The sequence below is a fragment of the Semicossyphus pulcher genome, unplaced genomic scaffold, assembly GCF_022749685.1.
Source record: "Semicossyphus pulcher isolate SPU_LCO1_2020_fin unplaced genomic scaffold, fSemPul1.0.p SCAF_13, whole genome shotgun sequence".
Classification (NCBI taxonomy): domain Eukaryota; kingdom Metazoa; phylum Chordata; class Actinopteri; order Labriformes; family Labridae; genus Semicossyphus; species Semicossyphus pulcher.
The window spans coordinates 5,188,515-5,213,124 of NW_027211637.1; the positions used below are offsets into that span (position 1 = coordinate 5,188,515).

The 24,610-nt window shown below is 41.0% G+C and overlaps 1 protein-coding gene across 1 annotated transcript; it reads right to left on the reverse strand.

Annotated features, from left to right (window-relative positions):
* Positions 1–3,964: 3,964 nt before the first annotated feature.
* tti1 (TELO2 interacting protein 1) lies at positions 3,965–24,488 on the reverse strand. The gene is made up of 13 exons (XM_069660687.1): positions 23,763–24,488; positions 23,309–23,646; positions 22,946–23,222; positions 21,472–21,649; positions 20,967–21,259; positions 19,368–19,784; positions 18,906–19,065; positions 17,454–17,624; positions 17,085–17,236; positions 15,203–15,343; positions 14,329–14,533; positions 7,933–8,020; positions 3,965–4,640 (listed from the first exon to the last, which is right to left on the reverse strand). Exons 1-13 carry the CDS (start codon positions 24,486–24,488, stop codon positions 4,421–4,423), a joined length of 3,366 nt encoding a protein of 1,121 aa, XP_069516788.1. The 3' UTR covers positions 3,965–4,420.
* Between the last annotated feature and the right edge of the window lie 122 nt (positions 24,489–24,610).

Consider the following 24,610-nt stretch of genomic DNA (forward strand, 5'->3'; position numbering starts at 1 on the left):
TCTCTTTGGGGGCTTTGATGTTGCGTGTTGCCATAACTGACAGCCAGTCAACCAGTCATGACAATCACATATCGGGGAGCTTTTTGAGTTGTCCAATCATGATTCCCAGTTTGCGCTGCGTACATACTTGATAGTTAGACAGAAACTTGAACATTGAATTTTATCATTTTATATTTAACAGCTAACATTCAAACTTATGAACACACGCAACATGCCTCAAGTCAAGTCTCAAGTCATTAACTTGCAAGTCCAAGTCGAGTCTCAAGTCATTTATTTTTTGTCAAGTCAAGTCGCAAGTCATCGAAACAGTGACTAGAGTTGACTCGACTCAATAAGTCTCAAGTCCACATCTCTGCCAATCACGTATCAGAAAGCAGGCAGAACGTAACCCACCGTAATGACATCCCGGCTCCCATCAGCGGTCATCTGATGATGATTTAGCTTCTTATTAATCTCTATAAACAGACATCTGCAGCAAGTTCAGCTAAAGATCTGTTCCAGATCAATATTCAACTTGAGACAAACTTCTGACTTCCTCGAATGCATCAGAAATGATCGATCCAACCTCTTAGTATTAGTACTAAGAACTTAGTATTTACAGTGAAACTGAGACTCAGCACAAACAGATGAACTGTTGCTCTTCTGGGGGATGTAATGAACGGAGAAATGACAGTGTTTATTTTGCAGACATATCTGGGGGGGAGAATTTCACTTCACTTTTTGATCTGAACACACGGTCAGTTCTCAAGTTGCTAACTGGACTGTAAGCAATGCAGTGCACAGAGAAGGAAGACTTGACCGGAAGTTGTTTGTCGCAAACCGCTGGCTAAACCTGACATGTTCACCATTGTCCCCAGAGGCTACATCGTCGTCAGACTATAGCCGATGGGATCTAAGATTGCATAGAAGCAGACTTCTTGGAAATAACGCAGGTTTTAGGCACTTTGCTTTGGCTTTACTTTTGAAAGCAAGAGGCTACGTCCACTTCTAACAGTCCATGGTAAGACCACCCTCTTTTGTTATGATTATCTTAGGCTATATGATTAGCCACCTTTAGATGTTTTATATTCCGCTGGCATTGCAGGTAGGTCCTTGGCCAACCTTGATTCTTCCATTGGTTATAAACATTTCTTGTCTCTGTTTTAGGAAGTGTCCAATTTTGCTAGAACAAGGCTGTCACCCCCTTAGGCTAGAATCTTGTTTCCATTTCTGATGCATTATCAATTATGTTGTATAACTTGAAATATGGCCGTCTGTACCTTGGATTTTCATGAACCAGTCTTTTTAGTTGCTGATCAATTAAGAAGCAGTTAAATGACAGTGTCAGGTTGTTACATTTCCTGTGTTTATCGATTCATAAACCTGGAACACAGCAGCACAACATTAAAACAGCATTGGAGCTTCCCATCCTGAGTGCAATGTCAGCGGGAAATGGTTGCCGTGTAAATATGGTGAATATCCCTTATCTGGTTAGCAACTCAAGATACAGATCCCATTTAAATACCAGTGTGAATGGGGACTTAGAGAGACAGCACAGGTTATAGCCTTTAAGAACAGTCACTCCACATTTGTATCTAAAATGTGTTTGTGGGTGTGTGTTCAGCTCTAGTCAGCTTCTGGCCCCTGCTCCGTGTGTGTGTGTCCATGTGCATTAAGGAGAGACGATATTAGGCAGTTGCCTGTGTGTAATAGGTGCTGCCAAAGCCCCCCTTCCACTGCTGCTGATGACTAATGGTGCTATTGTCAGCACTGGCAGCAGGATAAATAGCAACAGCACAGGATGAGATAAAGAGGCGCTGTGCCACGCTCACTAGCGTTAAGCCAGGCCAGCTAAACACAAAACACATGGCGATCTTGTTTCCCCACACTCGAAGGCTCATACATTCATTATGGAGCGACGAGGAGGGAGGCTGCAGGTTCTCCCATCAGAGAGGTGATGTGATAAGGGAGGGGGCTTCCTTTTTTTCTTGTCTTAAACAGCTCTAGCACCCTGTAGGGCTCTGAGTGATAACAGGTACAATGATAGATTGGCCTACATCCCTGTCATGAGACGTTCAATTACTCAACAGGTACACAACCTGATGACCCCTGTTCCTCTCAGGCTGACACATCTGCAGACAGGCTGTGATGTGGGTGGCAGGATCTCTCAGAGGTTAGTGAGGGCATCACTTCACCAGCAGAGCTCCTCCACACATCTACACCTGTCATAGTGTGCTTAATGAATGAGTCTAGTTTTATTATATATTTCTCCCTATTGGATTCTCTCAAAGCTTTCTGGCTGCCCTACCCTTTTTGTGTTGATTAACCCCACTGACTCATACTGAAAATGTATTTTTAAAAACAAGTGGTAATAAAAAATATATGCTTACATTTTTTGAAAAAGCATAAAATACTGGGCATACAGGCGGCTGTGGCTCAGTGGTAGAGTCGGTCGCCTCTCAGTCGGAAGGTTGGGGGTTCCTGACTGCCCGTGTCCTTGGGCAATACATGGAACCTCAAATTGCTCCTGAAGGCATCCCCATGGTGTATGAATGAGCATAGATACGGAGTGTAGATTTGAACGATGCACAGCAGCCTTTGCCATCAGTGTGTGAATGTGTGTGTGAAATTGTGATTGTGATTTAGTTTAATACTACATTTAAAGTGACAAACATCATACCCCATACGACACGTGTGTTCCCAGTGCAACAGTGTGGCTTATGTGGCTAATTTGTTTTAAATAGTTTTGATTGGGGGTGGGACAAAATATCGATATCGCAATATATCGTCGTCCCGACTGATGTGATGCAATTATCAGCTGTGTCCCAATCCAGGGGCTGCAGCCTTCGAAGGAGGCGGTCCACGGAGGACGCTCCATTCATAGCCTACGTAGACCGTTAAAGCCAAACTGAAATGAGACGGTCTGGTCTGCGCCACCAATTGCCGCTCCTGTCGCCTAGCAACAGGTAACTAGCGGGCTAACTAGCTAGCATAACTAACGTCGCGTTTTCTTAAACATGTGTAACACTACCTATTCGACTGAGTTAAAACCAAAAACTTTTACATTTTAAGCGTATTCCTCGGCCGTTTAAAAGTCCGCAATTTCGTTTGAATTGGCGCGCAATGCATCTTGGTGGGAAGGATCAATCGGGTGCTTTCTTCGCAGCCGGGGAAACAGAGGACGCATTTGTCGGCCGCATCTGAAAGAGCCTTCAAATTGGGACAGCCTTCAACCCGCTTCTGTGACGCAGTCAGCCTTCAAATACGGCCTTCGAAGGCCGCAGCCCCTAGATTGGGACATAGAGCTAAATTGCTGCCACCAAATAAAAAAGTCAGCGCTTTAAACAGATCTCCCTGCCAATTTGAGTAACCACATTATTGTTTATCTCAATTTGTGTCCAAATCTGTGAAACTGACACCCAATTGCAGTGAATAATACATTAATTCAGCACTTCACCTTTTTTTAGGGGCATTTTGCATTCTTCAGTTAATCAGATATCGGGATGTATCATAATCTGAATGTCTTGAAATAGAGCAATTAACGCAGAAACGCAGTATCGAGATATTATTGAATTATGAGTTACCCTGCGATTCCTCCCCTAGTTTTGGTAACATTAGAGCAGAAAATATTTGTTATTAGGATTGTTGGTGAGAGTCTCTCCATGGGGTTTGTTGACAAAATGAAGCTTAGCTAACTGAAGACATTAGCTTCTTCAGAAGAAGATAAATGCCAGTTTTAATCACTGTAATATTTAGTGTTTGGTCAGAAATCTCCAGTAAGGCTGCAGATTGTTCTACACTTTTTGCTACCAGTGCTGATACAATACCTGACTTTCCAGTTTACCAAGGATGAAGAATATAAAGTTTTAAGGAATATTCATGTATTTTTTCACAATTGCAGTCCTTCCTGTAAATACACTTAAGATAAAATTTTATTCTGACCTTTGACTCAAAAAAGTTGAGTTGGATTGTTTTTGTGATTTTTTTATATGAATGTTTTGAGGTCCTGTACAGTCTCTGAGTCTGTGCCAACAGCCCACATGTATCTGTATAAAAAGGTCCAACATGCTCAGATTTTACAATCAGTCAAATCAAATGGAAACTTAACATTGAAAGAATAACATGTCTCATGGTCATGTCAGTGCCTACTCATGAAACACAGAACATTATCCAGCACTTCTCCTGATGCAGCAGACCTGTCTGAAGTGTTCCTGGTTCATACACCTGCAGCAGGAGACAGAACAACAGTAGGGATGCTTCACTGACATTTTCTCTTTGTACCTCGCTGCTTATCAGAGTCCACTTTGAAGGTTATCACAAGCGTATCTGATGGCTGCTGTTTGGCACAATTGTCAGATTTTCTTTCAGTTAATTGACTTGCTGGAGTCAGCGGTGAGCCGTCTGTTTGGAAGATGACTCAATCACATCAATCACCGGCTCATTAGCTGCCCGGCTGGTCGACCGCCTCAGCAACCGAGCCAAACTCCTCCCGCAGCAGTTTCAGCACGTTGTCCGAGTACTCGTCTCTCGGTCGACTCAGTCCGCTCAGCTGTACCGGCTGCAGGTCTGGGTGGGGCAGGCTGTAGGGGGACGGGCAGTGCAGCTCATTCAGAGTGAACCAGAAGGCGTCCGGATCCACCTGGATTAAGTGTCGGAAAACGCTGAGGAGAGGATTTAAAGAAAGAGGATTAGCTCTGGGCTGTTTTTTTTTTAATATGTGTAATATTTATGGTATGTAAAAACACCCTCCTGTAATCCAAAGTGACAGACTGGGCAGATCACATTAGGTTCACTGGTTTTAGAGTGCAGTCCTACAGTTTGACTGTAAGCTCATCCAACCTTTCCCTTCAGGACGTTTTTGTTACCTCCTACAAGGAAGTAGTGCTTTCGACATGCTATCTTACTACATCAGAAATCAAAAGTATTATTAGCAATGTGTCTTAGTAATGCTTTTATTAAAAATTGTACGTCTGCACTGGTCTAAAATTAGACTTTCTAGTATTAATGTTGACATAGATCCCACGTGTGATTGGTGAAGGCGATCCAGCTGCTGTGTTGATCGTGTTTTGGACATGCCCAATCAGTATGTTTGCTTTTTGTTCTCCCCTGGCCATTATCATATAGTAGTTGTATTAGGGAATAATGTACCATCTTAAACTGGAGAAAATTAAATAAACAGTCAGAGGGTCTACCAGGAAATGTGTTATTTTTTAGATGCCTTTTTTGTCAGTGATTGAGGATATGGAAGCTGACAGCTTCACACAACCAATCATTTAAATGTGTTTATTTATTTTTAGCTCCTTTTATGGATGCCTGGCTATGTATAATGTATATTATTCGGAAAAACTTCTAAGATCGGTTGTTATTGGGAAATGTAGTGCTTATCACTGGATTTTGGTTTACAACAAAGGACAGCAAGAAGACAAGTGTAGAGGAGAGTAAATCCTGCTTTTCTTGGATGAAGCACCAAATAGCTACTTATGAGACACAAGCTGAATCCAAATGTCCAAACCTCCCCACGCTTGCAGACTGGAGGACCTGATGACTGTATTTCTATCAAGTATGGAACGGTGACAATTTACAAAACTCACAAAGGGGGAAGATTACAAGTCTTATACTCTATCATTTTGTCAAATAATCAGGCAAATTCTGGTTTCATTCTCTAGAGAAAAAAATCTGACAACCTAAAAGTGTCCTCAGATCCTCAGTTAGAGCTTTCATGTGAAAACAAAACTTTTGCATTTTGCTCAGGTATTCAGATTGATAGAATTTAATATTGTTCATATGTTCAAAAGTACTCGCCTTACTAGACTTTTACAAATATAATATAAATCATCACTTATGGGGCTCTTACATGTGTGTTGGTGAGTGTGTGTGTGCAGACCCTTGTGAGACCCTTCCCTCTGCATCTATTCTGTTGTTTTGCTCTTGTCATTTGATGCACGTCATCCCCCACTCTCTCCTCCCTACATTTTCTGTCTCTCTTCAGCTGTCCTACAAATAAAGGCAAAAAGCCAAAATAATAAGAATAAAAAAAACCAGCCCAATCAGATTAAAGTGTCGTACATGGCAACAAAACAGCGGTGCCAGTTCATTTTCAATCAGTCCGAAGCAAAGAAGAAGAGCTGAGACTACAAGCCCGACGCATAACATGACTGTACCATGAAGAGAGTTTGGAGGAAACACCACCTTTGACACGGACTGATGTTTTTTGTTTAACAAGAAAGAGCTGTTAGATTGCTCTCTTCAAAGCCTCCATTAAGAGAAACAGTCATTTTACCTTGCAGAACACAGGAGGTGTCAGCTTCCCTTTCTCCATCTCAAGAGTAAATTGAATATCTGGTCGAGCATTTTGTCTGATTGGGTTCAAGCAAACTGTGATGTTTCGCTATTTTCTGACATTTTACAGCACAAGTGATTAATAAAGAAAATAACTGGCAGATTAAATAAGATTATAGTTGCAGCCCTTATCTTAAGTGGCACACTGTTGACACATTAAGGATAAGATGCCAATGTGGACACCATTCAGTATCCTCAGGACAATAAACAGATTACAGGGTAGTGTTTGTTATGTCCACGCCAAGAAGTGATTCCTGCAGCAGCGTCTTATTGTGCATTTTACTCTCCTGCAGCCAGCAAACAAATACTGATGGTAAGCACTTCAGACATGTCACAGTATGACTGAGGGTCCAAGAGGGACCACGAGTCTCCGAGGATGACATTTGGATTCAGCTGGAGTAGATTTAGCTGTGATGTTATGACTCATCACATCATGTTGTTGTTTAAGTGACCACAACATTAATACAGTTTGATTTTGATGATACAATTTGAGTTGATATTATTATTGGGCCTCAAGAATACATAAAGTAAGTTTTGGTTTGAAATGCTGCATGTAGACATTTGTTTCTCCACAAGGCAAATTAAACATGTAAGCAGTGTTTGAATATAGCAGCAGGATGGCTTGAGGTTTAAATACTTCATGTAGTGAGGGGTAATTTAATCTATAACACCACAGAATAAGTAATTGTTTTATGTTTAAAATCTTAAGCAGTAAAGAAACTTGAACCAACAGCAGTCAAATATTGTACTGGTCCAAATATAAGACAGGTTTTTTTTCCTTATACATCTGAAAAAGTGGGATCGTCTTAAATCCGGGCTCTAGACTTTTGAATGGCAATATGCGTTCACAACAGTAGACCCACTTATCTGTAAAGCGAGTGTACTCCCTGTGACTGAGGTCAGCCGTCTCGCACAGCTACAGAGCCAGGGGGACGAAAGACAGAGAGACACGGTGATCTTCTGGAACAAAATGGCTCAAAAGTTGGCCGAGTTAACCAACAACTGAGGCGGAGTAATGATGTCAGTTTTAAGATACTTGGTATCAGTGCAGCAGAGTCATTGAACAACTGTCAAGCAGCCAAAAAATACGGTGTCACAGAGTGTAATGTCCGAAGACGGCGAGCCCTAAAAGATGATCTTAAAAATGCTAACAGTCTTAGCTTACGGATGGTATCAGAGAAAATGGTACCGTGGTCCTCGGAGCGGAGAGAAGAGACTGACAGGAGAGTGTGTGAGTGTGTTCCCGAAAAACGGAACGAAGATCTGCCTGTCTCCAGAGCTGTCATCCAGCTGTTTCAAGACTGCTCTACAAATGAACCTCACTTCGCTGGTTAATGATTTATAAAAAATGTTGAAAAGCATTTTATTTAATTTTAAGTTTAACAATATTGAAAACTTTTTATTTAAAAGGTAAAATAAAATTGTTTTCTTTATAAAAACATGAATTGGACTTCAAAAAGTCCTTGAAAACATTAGTATTGAAAAGGGGGGTTTGTCTTATAATCAGGGTTGTCTTATATTCAGACCAATAGGGCAAATAAAGTGAAGTAAAAATGACAATATTAGCATATAAGTTAATTTACACCACTGCAGTGCACCTGGATGCGGTCTTACCTCAGGCTGGCCTCCTGCAGTCTGATGTGTTGTCTACAGCTCAGGTAGGGGAGGCAGGCCTCACAAACAGCATCCAGGTCTGCCTCACCTTAGAAAAAAAAATTACAATACATGCATATTTAGTCGCCTTGGCAGAAGAGAGAGATTTTCAGTCAATTTCAGGTCTTTTCAAAAGATCTCAGAAAACGCATAAGTAATCAGCTGCACACGGCGCAGCTCGGTTAGATGGTAGATTTGAAAGTGAGAGGGAAGAGGGATAAAAGGGGAAGAGAAGAAGATGAAAGAGGAGGGAAAAAAAGAAATAGAACATGCCTGGACTTTTACCTTTTCTAACTCCTAATGAGCTGAGAGAAACTGCTGAGACGGCTGAGGAGAAATTTCACAGCAGGCTATATCTCAGGAATTCACACATCCACTCTCCCCTCTTTTGAGGAGTGGATGTGTGTGAAAAGGGCTACATCTCATTCCTGCCCTTCATCTTTTTTCTTCACTACCTGCACTTTTATGTACATTGACCCACTTGCCTTCATTCTCTTTTCTCCCCTTCTTTAACTGCACCTTTCATAACCTTGCCAGCTCCTGCTCCCTCCACCCACTTGACTCCCCTCCTCTCTTTCATCTCCTCTCCCTATCTCTCGCTTTCTCTCCACATCTCCCAGCAGACATTCAGCGATTCCCTAAGCTGCAAAGTGGGCTGCCTTTCAAGCCTCATTTCAAAACATGTTTCTCTCCCTCTCTGCTTACTCTATTTGCCAATTCAACCCACACTCGCTTGAACTGGGCCTGCTCGCTGTGTGTCAAGAATAAAAGCAGCAGTGCACATTTCAGAGTTAAATGGGATTATTTAGCGACCGCTTTTATCCCCTTTCTTCCTCCCTTGCTGGTGCTGCACTTGTAGCCTGTAGTCTTTTGTGCAATCAAGGTGCTCAGAGGGAAGCAGAGAAGTGAGAAATACTTAAGAGGAGAGGGGCCAGGTGCTGTTAGATTTAGTGGTAAATGAGGGAGAAGGTGGAATTGGAGTTGAAGCTAGCACTGGGGCTGAAACGTATTATTTGCTTCAGTCAATCTGTGTTTCTGTCTTTCCCTCTCTGTGACTGAGGCTCAGTAATTGGCTTGCTGCAGGCGTCCCAGAGGTAAGCTGTAGCCAAATCGGTATTCACATGAGTAAGGCTGCAGCCGCTGACTGTTTCTCTCCTGCTCTTTCACATTCTGTCCATCTCCAACCTTCTGATATGAAGGAACACAGAGTCAAGTGCTCATGAGAAACATCAAGCACAAGGATCTTAAAGGTTTTCTTTCTTGGTTACACTTCAGCCATGTGAGGGTTGTAAATAAAACATCTAGAGTGAAGGACTGATGTAGCTGCAGTTGCCTTTTGGTAGTTTCCAGTGGTCATGCGATGGTTGGAGGCTGCTTTTTGGAGGCTGTATTTTTGGGGACTGACTTGCTTTTGGGCCCGCCTATAGTGGCCAATAGAGGTAAAGCGTTTTGCGGTTCTTCTGTGATAGCTTGATTTTTAGCCCCCAGAGGCTGTTGGGTGATATTTACACATGCAGCAGAAACTGAGCAACATCAGTAATGTTTTTGTTGTTTCTGGCCTCCTGACAAGCTTTCTCTATTTACTTTAGTTAGCTTAAGTTTGGTTTCCACCAACACCTGGGAAAATACTAAATGTGTGGTGCAGCTTTAAGAGCATTTAGACTTAGTGATGAATAGTTCGACCACTTAGAAAAAACACAGTTTAACCGAGGTTTGCACCAGCACCAACGAGGAACTTGATCTGACTTTATCCAACCAAACAGCATTTGTCAAATTTTCTCTCTTCTTGGTGACTGGTCAAGTCTGCTGCATACATGATGACTTTCCTCACCTTTCCTTTGCACCTCACTTAGAAGCTCAAAAAGTGAAAGCACTAACTCTGACTGACGAGCACACTGGGGCGAGTGGATGGAGTTGCAGCTTCCAATTCTGTCTGCCCAGGTTATCATTTATTCCAGAGATTCTCCTCTACAACCAATAGCAGTGTGTAACACCAAATAAATACCACCTCTTCTTCACCCCTGCTGGGTCATCTCGCTGTGAAACTAGTCATTTTCATTCCCACTGTGAGCTGTGACTCACAGATCATAACAAGGCCAATGCAACTTTACTAACACTTTTCATACTCTCTGCATTATGTGTTCCATGTGCGTGAACTCAGTGTGGGTTCATGAAGTATTTTATACTAGAACATACTGTATAAGGGAAGTAATACTGAACGTACAGTATCTGTTCTTCATATGATACTGTATTTTAAGTTTTGTCTTCAAGAGAAAGTTTTCATGCACATCTCTCCTGCTGCAGGAAGAGAGACACACTATTGCAGTTTAAAGTGAATAAGGTCCACTTGTGATGACAACTGTTTAAGAAATGCTTCAGGCATTGAAGAGAGCATAAACAATGGCCTACTGTTTGCATTTTAAATTGCATTTTTAGAATCAAATCTCTTTAAAAATCTACACTTTCCCCTTCCAATGCTCGATCTGAAATTCCCTCTGCACTGCAGTCCTGTCCCCACGAAGCTGCTGCTGCAGACAGCCCTGCTACCACTGTGACACACGGTGTCACCGGCCGCTTTTCACCGTCAGTGATGAGCTTCAGCAGGAGGGTGAAACATGTGCGGTTCACCTTATCATCATGTTCCACACCTGCTATGAAGGTGACCAGACTGATTGAGTCATAACTGAATCCCAGCTCCTTTCAGTGGTGGACAGAAACTAATCGCCTGTACGCCCCCTCACATCACATAATCAGATTGTTACCCAGATTTGTTGCATTAGAACCAAAACCAAAAATAATGAGCCCTTGGAATGGAGGCTTTGTTAGACCTCTGCGTACTGATTTATTCACTTTGCATCCTCCCTGTCCTTGGGAAGTAGAAGGACTTATGATTACCACTCAATGAAAAAGAGCTAAACACCATTTTTCCTGAACATTTTTATCACTGATTGCAATCATCACATGTTTCTGTAGCCTGAAAGAATGGTATTATCATCACGTAGTCTGAAAAACCACTTATCCATTCAAATGTGCAAACTTAACACTAAAAAGGGGTGAAAAGTCTGACACTGCATGAAGACGCTGCTAGTGCCACTAAAGTTCTGTGTTTCCCACTTGATTATTTAGCCTTGTTGGAAGTCTGGAGCAGTCTGAACCCAGTATGCCCGCGACAAGGACGTCACTCTGCTAAATGAACATAATGATTGATGAAAATTAGACAAGCAGCATAATTACATCATTGGTAGCACACTGACACTGAGCCCCAGGCCACTTAGAATGAACAGTTTCCGCTATGACACAGAAACTACGCCAAGTAAAAACCACAACGCCAAACCCATAACATGTCTGAACAATTCAAGTGAGCGTCCTGCTTTCCTGCAGCTTCCCGATTGTGCTGATTGCGGTGCTGTTTCTTGCTCGTTTGTGGTGAAATGAAGCTTGATGAAGGAACAGTTGTTGCAGCTGTTTTTGCAAGAGCGACTAAGGATTCATTTGCATCATGTTGGTTAGTTGGCTGTTGACGCTGTATGTTAAATGTCATCTGTGAAATGTGTTAAATTGAAGCACTGGCGCACTGGAATTCCTTTGAGTATTGTGTGATGTGATTTTATGAGTGGAAATGGTGTGGGTAATTGTTTCACACTGTATTGCACTGGATGAGCTGGGATGCAGACTGAGCATCAACAAAGAAGGGTTAATAAAAAAATTATCTGATTGAATAACTGAATGAAAATAAATGCACTGCATCTGGAGTTTTTACAATCACATTCTAAAGATGCAACACAGGGATGCATCTTCAGGTCTTCATAATAAAACAAAGCAGAGAACTGAGGCACAAATAACACCCAGCCTGTTTTTTTTACTGTTATACAAGACTGCCATCTGGTGGTGAAAAAGTCCCTGTGTTCTCTGAAGGCAGTCTGAGGAAAATCTGGACTTAGCAGGATGCAGAAAAGCTTTAATTTCCACTCTTGAATAATGTAAACAGGCTACATTTTATAAGAAAAAGCCATAGATAAAAAAATGTGTAAACAACAATTTGGATTTTAAGGCAGGAGTTATGCGTTGGAGCAATTTCTTGGCCAGCTGCAGTCCCTGTGCACAAAATCCTGCTGTTTTGTTATGACGAAAAGGTTGCCAGGTTACCAACATGTCTGCAAGTATTGGCCGTGCGACTGGTGCAATGAACCGGGGCCCATGCACTTAGGGGGGCCTATGACGAACATCCACTACTGCCACTTTATCACACACGTCAGGTGAAGGGTAGTCAGCTGACGGTGGCACCAATGAGTTAGATCATGCATGTGACACTTCTAATTGGTATAGATTGGGAATTCAAATTTATAGCAGTATAATTTTTGCCTCTCACATGTTGGGAAATGCGCACCTGCTGTGAAATGCGCACCTGCTGTGTGTCTGTGATCAAATTTGGCCGTTCATGATAAAGTTTAAGTCTTGCTTGTAACTGGATCAGGGGCTGTCATCCATAATGTGTACGCATGTACAGTAAAAAGCTTCAGTGCTTTTCTTTCGTCTGTGTGTTTTATACAGTGTATGTCCAAAATGCTTTGTGGTTTAAAGGAATCAGGCTGTGGTGGTTTGAGGCAGGCTGTTTGGTTAGGGTGGATAAACGTGTCGCTATGGCTGCTGTCCGTGGTTCTGATCATTGGCTGAGACTGGATGAGAGTCACGCGGTAAGTCTCAACAGGGTGACATAAAGTGTCTCCTTTAATACTGTTTTGAGTGGTTGTGTGTGTCCGTGCGTGTATGTGCGCACGAGCATGGGCCTCTGTTTAGGGCTAGGGAGAGGGCCCAAAAAAATATTTGCACTGGGGCCCATCATAGATCACAGTTATGTTACGCTACTGTCTGCATGGAAACAAAAACAAAACCTGCTCCTCTTCCTGCGTTGAGAAGTTCTGAATAAAAATCCTTCCACTATTCATCTCAATTGTCCTTAACAATCTTTGATAAGTGATTGTGCATAAGACATCTGCGTCTCCTGAAACTTTTTTAATAGCAACACCAGATTTCAATCACAATAGCTGACATTTCTCTGATTCACTCAGGGCAGCATTGAGCTCTGATGGCCAGGTCTAGACTTCATGCTAAACTTGGCTAATCATTTCCTGAATCCAGCTCAGTAATTAATCCACCAACACAAATGTATTATCTCAGAAAGAAATGTTAAAAAACATTGAGCTATTTCAATAATACAAAAGAATCAACTCTACATGCGGGCACAGCCAGAAAACCTCATTTAAATACTTGTAACAATTTTATTTCTGTGGTGATATTTTAAAATAATGGCTGCCATTAGGAGGAGATTTGCATGAACATTAATACATGTAAATCACTGGTCTGTGTCTGCTTAATGGCTTGACTCTGATCAGAATTTCACTCTGAGCTCTCATTATACAACACACTTAGGTTAATATTACATTTGTATTAAAGTAATCCATCTTCAGTATGTTCTCTCCAGTGTTAATTTTGGCAGCTATTTTACATTTCGTCTTGTCTTTAGATGAAAATGCTTCTTAGTTTGAGCCACATTTATTCACTTATTATAGTTATTATAGTTTTGAAGTTTCCATTAGTTTTTATTTATATTTAGTCTTTCTGTTTGGTTTTTGATTTCAGTTTTAATTTTGTTCAAAAGTAGTTTTAGTTTAATTTTTATTTAGTTTTAGCAACAAAAATGAAGCTGATCTTATCTGCGATTCTATTTAGTTTTAGTTTGTGTTGCACTGTTCATTTATTTAGTTTTGGTTTATTGAAAACTGTAGTTTATATTTTTATTTCAGTCAACGGAATTTTTTTTTGTCACTGCTAGTTTTAGTTAACGATAATAACCCTGGTCCAGTTCTAGTCAACAAAAAGGCATTACATTTAAGTCATTACTTCTAGTGAAAACGTTTTCTCTCTTGAGAAAATATGACCCCTCTCATTCTTACCTATTTGCTTCGGGTAAAATTAACACTTTAAATTTCAGCAGATCATCCAAACAGTAAAAGAACGATGAGGACACAGCATCTAAAGATTACTTTTCATCATCACTTGTCATTTAAACAGTCTGACTGAAGCAGACAGCCGATGATCGCTCCTGTTTGTGCAGAAGAAGCGTCAAATGAAGCATAAAACACCCCTTTTTCTGTGAGCGCGCACAGAGCCTGAAGCAGAAAGCCTGAGTTAACAGAGAGTTACATGGAATTAATTGCTTGCATTTTGAGAGATTAGACGCACAGTGGGGGTCCACGTTTTACCTGGTATGATCATTGTTACACTATGCATCATACCAGGTACAACTATTAAAGATGATACGGCTTGTCGTGTCTTTGTGTGTGTTTATAATCTTACCCAGGTCCAGTCTCTGGCACAGTGAGCCCAGCCCCTGCAGAACAGCCAGCTGCAGTTTGTAGGCCAGGGTGTGTGTGTACACGGGTCCGGCCTTGGCGCTAATCGGAGCCTGCCGTTCCAGCGAGGAGCACAGCTTGGGCAGAACTTCTTTAGAAACCCTCCTCCGCAGGAAGTCACCACATGTTTCACCCAGCGTACACATCACCTGGCAGAGAGAGACCCGGTATGAAATGTACGTATGCAGCAAGTTGTCAAATATAGGAAAATGCCTGGTGTTTGTCCCTTTCAATGTTTTATTACCAAGTTTAACCATAGTATTTACAAAATGCAGACAGAGGAAATTGAATGGCTTGTCAGTAGACGTACTGTGTGATTGACAAACTAGTTTTGTTTGATTTTGTCCATTTATCAAAGAAAATATGACAAAAGATAAAAACATTTAAAAGTGAAGACAGCTTTTGACAAGTAGACTAATTCAGAGTGACACGTTGAAACAACTGACGCATGTACTTTGAGAAATAAACACAGCCAACTGTGATCCTCGCTCATCAGGGAACAAGGCAGAAAGCAATTTTCATCCTGCGTGATTTTCTGAGATTGTTGAAAGCCAGCCTGGGGAAAACCACCCACTAAAAATTCAGAAATTTCCTGAAAAAAGTAACAATCCTCGCTGTTTCATAAGATAAACAATTGATTTTAATTTAGTGTGAAATGTAGTCAGACCTGTTCAGCTGCTTCATAATGACAAGCAGTTATTTGATCATGTGCACTTTTTCACAATATCATGTTTCAGAGGTTAATAAATGATCCCGCGACACATTAAAATACACATTTTCCTGTTTAAGATTTTCAGAAAAATGCTTGTTCCACGTACCCTGAAGGCTCTGAGCACGGCTAAAGGGTCATCAGCTATGAGTCTCTGCAGGAGGGGGGGCCAGCAGCGATGAGCCATAGGCAGCAGCTCATTTTCCTTCTCACTCAGGACACAGACACAGAGCTCCAGCACGTCCAGTACCTGAGGATAAAGAGATACATTGATAGACACTGTATTTGCACATTAAGAACCTGTACACTGTAATTGCAGCCTCCTCTACCTCCCTGTAATGTATGTTTACATTTTAGATATATGTTCATTTTAGATTTACTGAAGTAGGTGTGCTTTTCAGATATATTTAGTTTATATTTTATATGTAATATAATTGAGGTTATTATTTATTATTTATTGTTAGAATTATTGGATGTATATATGCCTTTCTTCCTATGTTAGGGTTATTTTTACTGTGTATTTATTTTCTCCTGTGCTGTATTTGCTTTGATAACCTGCTGCCACAATTTCCCAGTTTGGGATCAATGAAGTACATCCATCTATCAATCTATCCATCTATCCATCTATCCATCTATCCATCTATCCATCTATTCATCCGTCCGTCTGACTAAACGTCTTTAATATAACACCTTTATGAGTACAGGTAGCTTTCTGGTGATGCAACACAAAATGTGTAGGTTATATTGGAGATCCAAAGCTCCTTCCTTTCCTAGATGTAGATTTTGTCTGTGTGTATTCATCTGCCATCAATCATAAATACAGTTTTCAAAAAGATGGGTATATACAGTATATCAGTATGACTGATGCTTATTATGCCCAAATACCTAAATAGATGTCTGCGCTCTACTTATTACTCTGTGAAACATTAAGCTGTACTGAAGCAACGCAAGTATAAACTTAGAACATGTATGCATTATACCTGCTAAAAACCAGCATGTTAGCATTTAACTCAGAGGACTGCTGTGACAAAGCCTGAAAGAGCTGCTACTATGACAGCAGACAAATCTCGTGTTTAATTTGCTAACTTTATAGTGCTAATTGGACCATTGCTGTCTAGTTGGCTGCATAAAGGTAAACCTTTTCTACAGCTTATTTGGTTTAGAGGTAACAAACAATCAAGCATGAGGTGGACTGCTTGGTGTTTCCGACAGTATGATAAGCATTGCTTTTTAAAACAAAAACAACACACAGAAAACCTGTGCCTTGTTAAAGCATTTCATTTGTATTTACTTCCTGCACACTGTCCAACTTGCAGAAAATACATTTACTTGCTTGCAACATTCACCTTCATTTGCCGGATGAAGGTCGAGCACCGAAACGTTGCAAGCAAATGAATGTAGTTTCTGCAAGTTGGACAGTGTGCAGGAGTTTCCTTGCAATTTTGACTGATTTTTTCCTCTCCTACGCACCTGTCCTGTGAAACAGATGTGCAAAGTTTTTGTCTAATTTGTGTTTTACTTGAAATAACTCATTTTCAGTTATTCTTTCTTTCCTATTGCTCATTTGACAACCACATTAGCAAAGTACAAATTGAGCAATGTTTCCTCTGAGTAGGATTATTTCATGGAAAAGGCTCCTAATGGATTAGCCTGGGGATGTTAATCCATTAAGGGTTTTTTTTTATTGCAAAGCAATGCTCTACTTCTCCTCCGAACATCCTTCTTGCAAAGTCTATTTTAAGAGAAGGCATGGAGCTTTTGTAGCAGACCAGTGTTTGATGTTAATATACAGCTTTACAGGTATTTCATCATAAGAGTTATTCTCTGCTAGATGTAATGATATCATGTGTGGCTGGGGAGTTCTCACACTCCACACAGTCATAGCAGAGTAGAGACATAACACATTCCTTTATACTTTAAATGTGTTCAAAAAGTTTTCCTGTGCAATCATCATCATTATCACCATCACAACGTCACACCACAGACAGTACCTTGAGCCTGACCCTGAGGCTGGGGTCAGACAGCAGATGAATGCAGCGCTCCATCACATCTTTAGTGATGCTGAGGTGGAGGGGAAGCTCAGCTTTCACATCAGGACCACCAATATCTTCAACATCCTCACACTCCATGGGAGGAGGGACTTCTGGAGAGACAATGATGGTCAGAAGGATGACGAATGAACACTTATTTCCCCATTAAATGACACTTATTACTTTGTTGCAAATATTCATACTGCATTTTTTAAAATGATAACCCACTGATAATTTCCATGTAATAAAACCTCAAAAACAATTTGAAACCTTTGCTAGAATTAAATATAATTGTACGTTTGTCCTTGAAGAGGCTCCATCTTGTTTTACCTAGATCTTCACTGGATACGTCCTCCTCTATGCCAATGCCCTCTGCCAGCTCTTTCTGTTTGTTGTAATCCAGCATGAACTGATGGATGTCGAAGACTTCCTCATGACTGGAGGTCTTCTTGGCTCTGGCAGACTCTTTTGTCTTACCACAACTGGAGGGGAACCATCTCGCTAAAGGAAAAACAAAAGGTTAAGTTAGTGACCCGGTAAGATCCATCCATCCATTTTCTATACCGCTTGTCCCGTTCAGGCCATGCATGCGGTGGGGCTGGAGCTATTCCCAGCTGCTGACACATAGAGACAGACAACCTCTCACACTCACATTCACACCTACGGGCAATTTTAGAGTCACCAATGAACTTAACGAGCATGTCTTTGGTCTGTGGGAGGAAGCCAGAGTATCTGGAGGGAACACACGCATGAGAGACACCCTTATGTCGGATTCGAACCACCCGGTAAGATTTGTGAACCAAAATTGGTAACAAGTAAAATCTTTTTTGGTTATTTTTCTCCATTGTTGATATTAAAACAGTTTTATTTAGAGATCACCTGTCAATTAAACACTGTTTAAGGCCTGTGATATCTTTCCCCTCACAAATTCCAGATACATTTTTCTATTTGATATTCAATCACAACAACTGGCTGTCATCTGATTTACAATTTCAGTGGTCACTTAATTTTCCTTTTTTCAGGAATATTTATTGCCTTTAAATCTGACCCTATTCAATTCAAAAATTCCAAACCAGCCTTTTTTTCCACTAAATTATTATATTTCTGAGAGGTTGAAAAGGCTTCAGGAGCAAATCTTCAAAGGTTATTAATGGTATTAGAATTTCCTTCGGGATTAATAAAGCCCTATCTTATCGTATCTTTAAACTCCCGACTAAAATCGGTTATCAATTCCGTAACGGCTTTAAAAGTAAGTGTGGTACAAAGCGGGAGGGGTGGGAATCGCAGGGAACTCATGATATGACACCATATGCGATACGTGGCCCTTGATAACGCTAATATCACAATACAGCAATTCTGCGATAATTGATATATTGAAAGACAATCATATAGTTATAAATCACTTTATCTGATTAACTGAAGAATACAAAATGTGAATAATGAAGTGAATAATTAGTGTATTATATACTGCAATTGTGTGTCAGCTTCACAGATAAACAATGATGCAGAGACTCAAATTGGCAGGAAGATCTGTAGAAGCGCTTAAAAATTTTTTTAAATCTTGATATTTGGTGCCAGCGATATGATTATTGTATCACACCAGTCGGGACAACCATATATTGCAATACTGATATTTTGTACCACCACTACAAAGCGGGTAAGTGTAGTGAAGTATGCTATGGGTGTGCTATAGTCATAATTGCAGTAAAATCATTTGGTCCCTCATCCCTTTTTACTCTCATGACAAGCGATAAATGAGCTACATCGCTTTTGAGATCTCACCCAGTGCCTTCATGAGCGCGTGCAGCACCGAGCAGAAAAGAGCAGCCGTGTGGTCGTAGCTGAGATCCAGAGCCGTCAGCACATCCTGAACGATGTCCCCGACCAGAGGCAGCAGGCTGGAGTCAGAGTGCGTTAACATCACTGTCAACACCCGCGGAGCCTGGCCAACAAGATGGGAATACCATGAAATACATGTTCAGGGGCCAGCAGGCACATGCACTGTATTAACATTGGTGATAAACCACAGCAGTGTGGGCTCACTTGAACAACAACAGTTATATTTCTACTGTAAAATGATCAAATGATCACACTGCCTCAAATAAAGGACTTCCTTTTCCTGCACACACTTTCAACTTTCTTAAATTCTCTGTTGGCTTCCATTTCCTTGTTGTATTTTTCACATTTGATGCCATAGTGTATTAATGTGCATTCTAACAACATGCCAAACTGTGTGACTTTTACCTGTGGATGCTGACTGAGTCTCTGCAGGTTAAGCGAAATGTCATTGAGCAGGTAGTCCGAGTTCTCATTGATCAGCTCCTTCAGGGAGAAGTAACCACAGGCTTGACTGATGTCCCACATGGAGCCCAGCGCTGCCTGGCTGACCAGCAGGGTCTCCTCCCCAGCTTTCTCCAGTACCGGGTACAGTGATGTCATCAGCAAGGGACGAAAGTCCCGCCCCAGGGCCTGAGCAAAGCAGGCAATGCCCTCCAGTTGGATGCACAGCTGCCAGATGTTGCTGTTGAGCTGGTGGATTGTGGAGGTCGATGCTGAGGGAGACGGGGAGCCAAATGAAGAAGAAATCACTTGGAGACAGTTTGTATTGGCATTGATGACATCACTGTTGGATATGGAGAGGAGTCTGGAGGGGCTGAGCAGCTGAAGAAGGACAAAAGACACACGCCATTAGCATCAAATTAAAGATCATAAGGTTGTTTTTATGAGGAGAGAAACGATAAACTTGTACACTGTGTATCACACTTACATACACCATCTTCAGGTAGAACTCCATTAAATAAGACTAATCAATCAATCTTTCCTGATGAGGGTCTACTTTGCTTTTATGAAGAAATGGTCCTACAGCTCTTAGACACTGAGATCAAGTTAAGACAAGAACGTAATATTTCCCATTTCAGTGTGATGCAGTTTGCTAATTGTGAGATGAAGCTAACTTTCCCCATTAAATGTTCTGTACTCCCCTACATTATACAAATGTCTAACTTGTTGTTGGAGGCCTTCAGATATTTTCTCTTCCTATAAGATCGATAACGCAGCCTTGAAAGTTTTGCAGTCACTTAAAACTCAGCATATGAGCTCACAGCGTTTGAGTCAAATAGCTAAGTGTTACTTCAGAATATCATCACTTGGTGACTAGGATCATCAATTATGTGTGATCCCCAGAGTTTGCTGATCTGCAAATTTAGCTGATGATGATTCAATATTTATGGCCCGTTAAACAATCAAATTTGAAACCATTAAAAGGACCTTTACAAGTAGTTCAACATTTTGGGAAATGCACTTATTTGCTTTCTTGACGAGAGTAAAATGAGAAAACTGACCCAACTCTCATGCCTATATGCTTAATATGAAGTGAGAGTCACAGTCACAAGAAATACTGTCAAATATGGCAAAACTGCTTGTTTGTTTCAGGAGGAAGGAGAGGCTGTGAAAAATAATTTAATTAAAATATGTGTATAATCTTTAAAACGAAACAAACTTTACCAAAGTGATTCAAAAATACATTAGAATAATAGAAAATTGATTGCATAGTTAAAATACGTCCCCTTTAACCTTTGGATGGAGCCAGGCTAGCTTAATCCACGCTTTCTAGTCTTTTTTTGCTAAGCTACTAACCTGCTGGATTTAGCTTCATACTAAGCATTTCAATCTTCAGTGACACAAACAGTGAATGAATATTTCCTAAAATGTTTGACTAACCCTTTAATTGTGCCATGAACTGGATGATAAATTATAAATAGTGTGAATAGTAACCAAACCAATATTAAACTGTCACAAAGGGAAATTCTGACTCAAGACACTATTAGAGCTGCAAGTCCTCACCTGCTGGTCCTGTCGGTCTCTTTCCGTCTCTTCACTGACAGTTATCAAGTGCCAATTCTTCAGACTGATGTATTCCTCCATGACAGACACCGCTGCAGCTGTGAGGTCTTCCTGTTTGGCAGACTGTCCCAGAACTTGGCCCTCCACACCCTGACCCTCTGTTGCCACTGCAATGCCAGCAGCACCCCTGACAATCTCGTTGAGCACCATGGCAGCCTGCTTTCTGTAAGCTGAAGACTGTTGGTACAGATCCAGGAAGTGGTCTGTCAGCAGGTAAATGTTTCCATAGCAACCTAAAGATAGGAATTATATAGCAAAACATGGTACCAGCCTTAATCCACAAGTGTAAAATCTGACATGACCAATTTTCATGTATAGCTTCTTTATATTCTTTTAATTTAATTGACACACACAGAAAATCCCATTATGTATGATGCATGAGAAACGCACTGTTGATCGTTATCTATGGCTTAACTCTCATGTTCATATTACACCACAGACATACCTAATGTGCGACAGATTTCCATTAGCACAGAGAAGATCTTCTCGTCTGTGAAGAAGAGGAAATGCTTCCTCTGTATGTGACCCATGTAGGAATCATGGGAGCCAGAGCTCGTCTCTACGGTAGCGGCATAACTCCTCTCCTCCACAATACGAACATCCATCACATCCAGCTCCAGCACCTGTAAAGGCACACAGCAATGTTTGTTTAACAATTTGTGCTTTAAGCTGAAATGCAACTTCTTTAGTTTGCAGTTGAACTTTGCTTTTATAATAAACTAAGAACGAGACCAAAAAGCAGGCAGAGTCAGAGTCCATACAGGGTCAAATATGAAACTATAACTATGCTAAAACTGCTGTGAGGAACTTTCAGTTTGTGTTGATTTTGTCGACCCCCTGTGGACAAAGCCGTACCTCTCATCTCTTTAAGGTGAGATTTCTGATAAAATCTCATCCTGCTTTATCTAACAGTCATATGTATCACTCACATTAAAAATAACTATATAGAAATAATCAATCTGGTCGCTGATGGTTTGTTTGCTTTTGCAGGTCATATAGAGTAATAAGAATTGATTTCAGTCTGTTTCATAACCATCAAAAAACTCCTCACAGGAGCGTTAAGTATCAATTATGTTTATATCAATTATCAATTAAGTAGTGTCTTATTTTCTTTCTTATAATTCGCTATGCTTATATTTCTATTAAAGAATGGGAGCAACTGTAACATAACCCAATTCCCCCCACAGGGTCAATAAAATATTTACGCATAGAGTAAATGTTTGTCTGATATAGACACCCTAAAATGTCTCATTATCATTATTTTATGTATTTGTGTAAAATGAATAAAATACGATGTTAAAATGGTCGTTCGTACTTGTCAGAAATCATATCGCAATTTTATTATTTGTCAAAATTGTCCTAAGTTGCTGCTACTACAACAGAACATGTAACGGTATGACAAATGGAAACTTGAATGTGGGTAAAGAAAGTTTAATACAAAAGTGATTTTAAATGAGTATAGTGACCTTTGAAAAAACATAAAGTCCAAATACTCACTGTTGCTCACTATAAGCTTTTATACTAGTAAGATATACTGTAAGATAAGATATACCAGAAGTCATTGTAGGAATATTAAAGTCCTATTCTTATATTGGTACATTTCCTTTTTCCATATTATTGGCGTTTCCTAAACACATCATGCTTTTAATTTCATTGCATCTCCTGCTGCCTTCTTGAAAAATAAAGGGTATAATCATTAAAAAGTAGTATTCATTTTTTATTATTTAACTTTATTTTATTTAGTATTCTTATTTTTATGAACAATGAATTGATTTAGTAAGTCGCTTAGAGAAATAACATGCTAAAAACTAAAAGTGTAATGGACTCTCAGGTCTCTATCAGATGCTATTGGTAGATATTTGTGTGCCTTAAGGCAAATAATAGGACGAATAATCTAACACAAAGGCAGCTAGCATTACCTGCATCAAAGCTTTGGAGATCCTCTCCAGATGTGCAGCAGAGTTTAGAACCACAGAGACCAGAGGTCCCAGGAGCTTTAAATAACCCAGAAACACGTTGAGGACGAACAGCTTCTTCTGGTCATCAGAGGTCCTCATCAGTCTGGGCAGCGAGGTGGCCAAAGAGTGGAGATTCTCTGACAGCACGTCTGTGAAGGTCTGAGCACTGCTGCTTTTATCACTGCTGCTGCTACAGCCCTGATTCCTCTGTGAAACCTCTCTCAGAGCGACCTCACACCTAGAGGAGAGGAGAGGACAGAAGTATCAATATATATCCTCTAATCAAGTTGTCTAGACTTTCTTTAGAGTACAAAACTTTCAAACCTCTCTCTGACTCTGGGCTCCTCATCATTGACTGCTCCCACCAGTGCCTCCAGCAGCGGCCCAACACACTCTTTCAGTGACTGGCTACACCTGTCCAGCAGGTGAATATCCAGCTCCACCATCTCTAGTCTGACCCTCCAGTGCTGGTGAGCAGAGGTGCAGGAGATGATCTTCTTCAAGAGCACACACAGTTTCCCAGCTGTGCTCTTCACCCAGTCTTGTGTCCGATGTACAACCAGCTGTCCGATTCTCCCCAAGTCTGATGAGAGAGTCTTCTGGGGCTCACTGGCCTGAAGCTGGGCGTCTTCCATGACAAGCCCCACTGTCCTGGACCAAACCTGAATGATAATAAAAGAGAAAACAGAAAATTGATGATTATGTCACATTTTATTAATTTAATTCTGATACAGAATCATTACATAAAGAAGTAAATATTAACATGGAGATATAGTACCTTAATGGCCCTGACTGTGACTGCATGGCCTTGTCTCAGATCTCCTGTAATGATCCTGGCAACAGCCACAGTAATCCCAGGTAAGAACGAAGCCATGATGCTGCCTATAGTACATCTCTCCTGTGACGATGGGACTATGTGCTCCTGATCGCAGTCACACTGGAGAGTCAAAGCCTGGAGGCACTTCAACGCTGCTACCTGGATACCACGAGATTTTGCCTTCTCTCCTAAAGCTAGCAGCAGAGATATGGCAGCTCCTAGTCCAGGTAGCATAATGGGTTCAAAGAGTTTGAAAACAACATCACCATAAGCAGCATGAAGCAGAGCGTCCATGCACCTCAGCCCGGCAGACTGTAGCTCCTCTGATGTGTCTGCAGGTTTCCCAGGGTCAGTTGGAGAGCACAGGCAGAGGCAGAGTTCTGAGAGGAGGTCATGGAGGGTCTGCCAGCTCTGGACACAAGTGTTTTCTAGGACATGGCTTATGGCCTCAGCCACAGCCTGAACCAGTTTGTCTTTCTTTGGCCCGGGGACTTTAAGGACAAATCGAAGAGGAAAGAGGACGTAGTCTTGCAGCTGCTGCAATGTGGCATCATTAACTTCCTTCAGCTGGGTGCTCAGTGTCTTCACGTTGTTCACAGTGGGCTCTCGGGTGAGCAGGACACAGGCCGGGCGCAGGTAGGCAAATGCTATCTTTGGATCACTGATCTGAGCCATGGTAGAAGGCATGACAGCAGGGGTCACTACAAGAGGGGGAAGTATAAAGTAATAATTAGACAACGAAATCAAATAACTTTACAAGTGTTGTAAAAAGAAACCAATGTATTGTTTCAGCTACAATATTTTATATT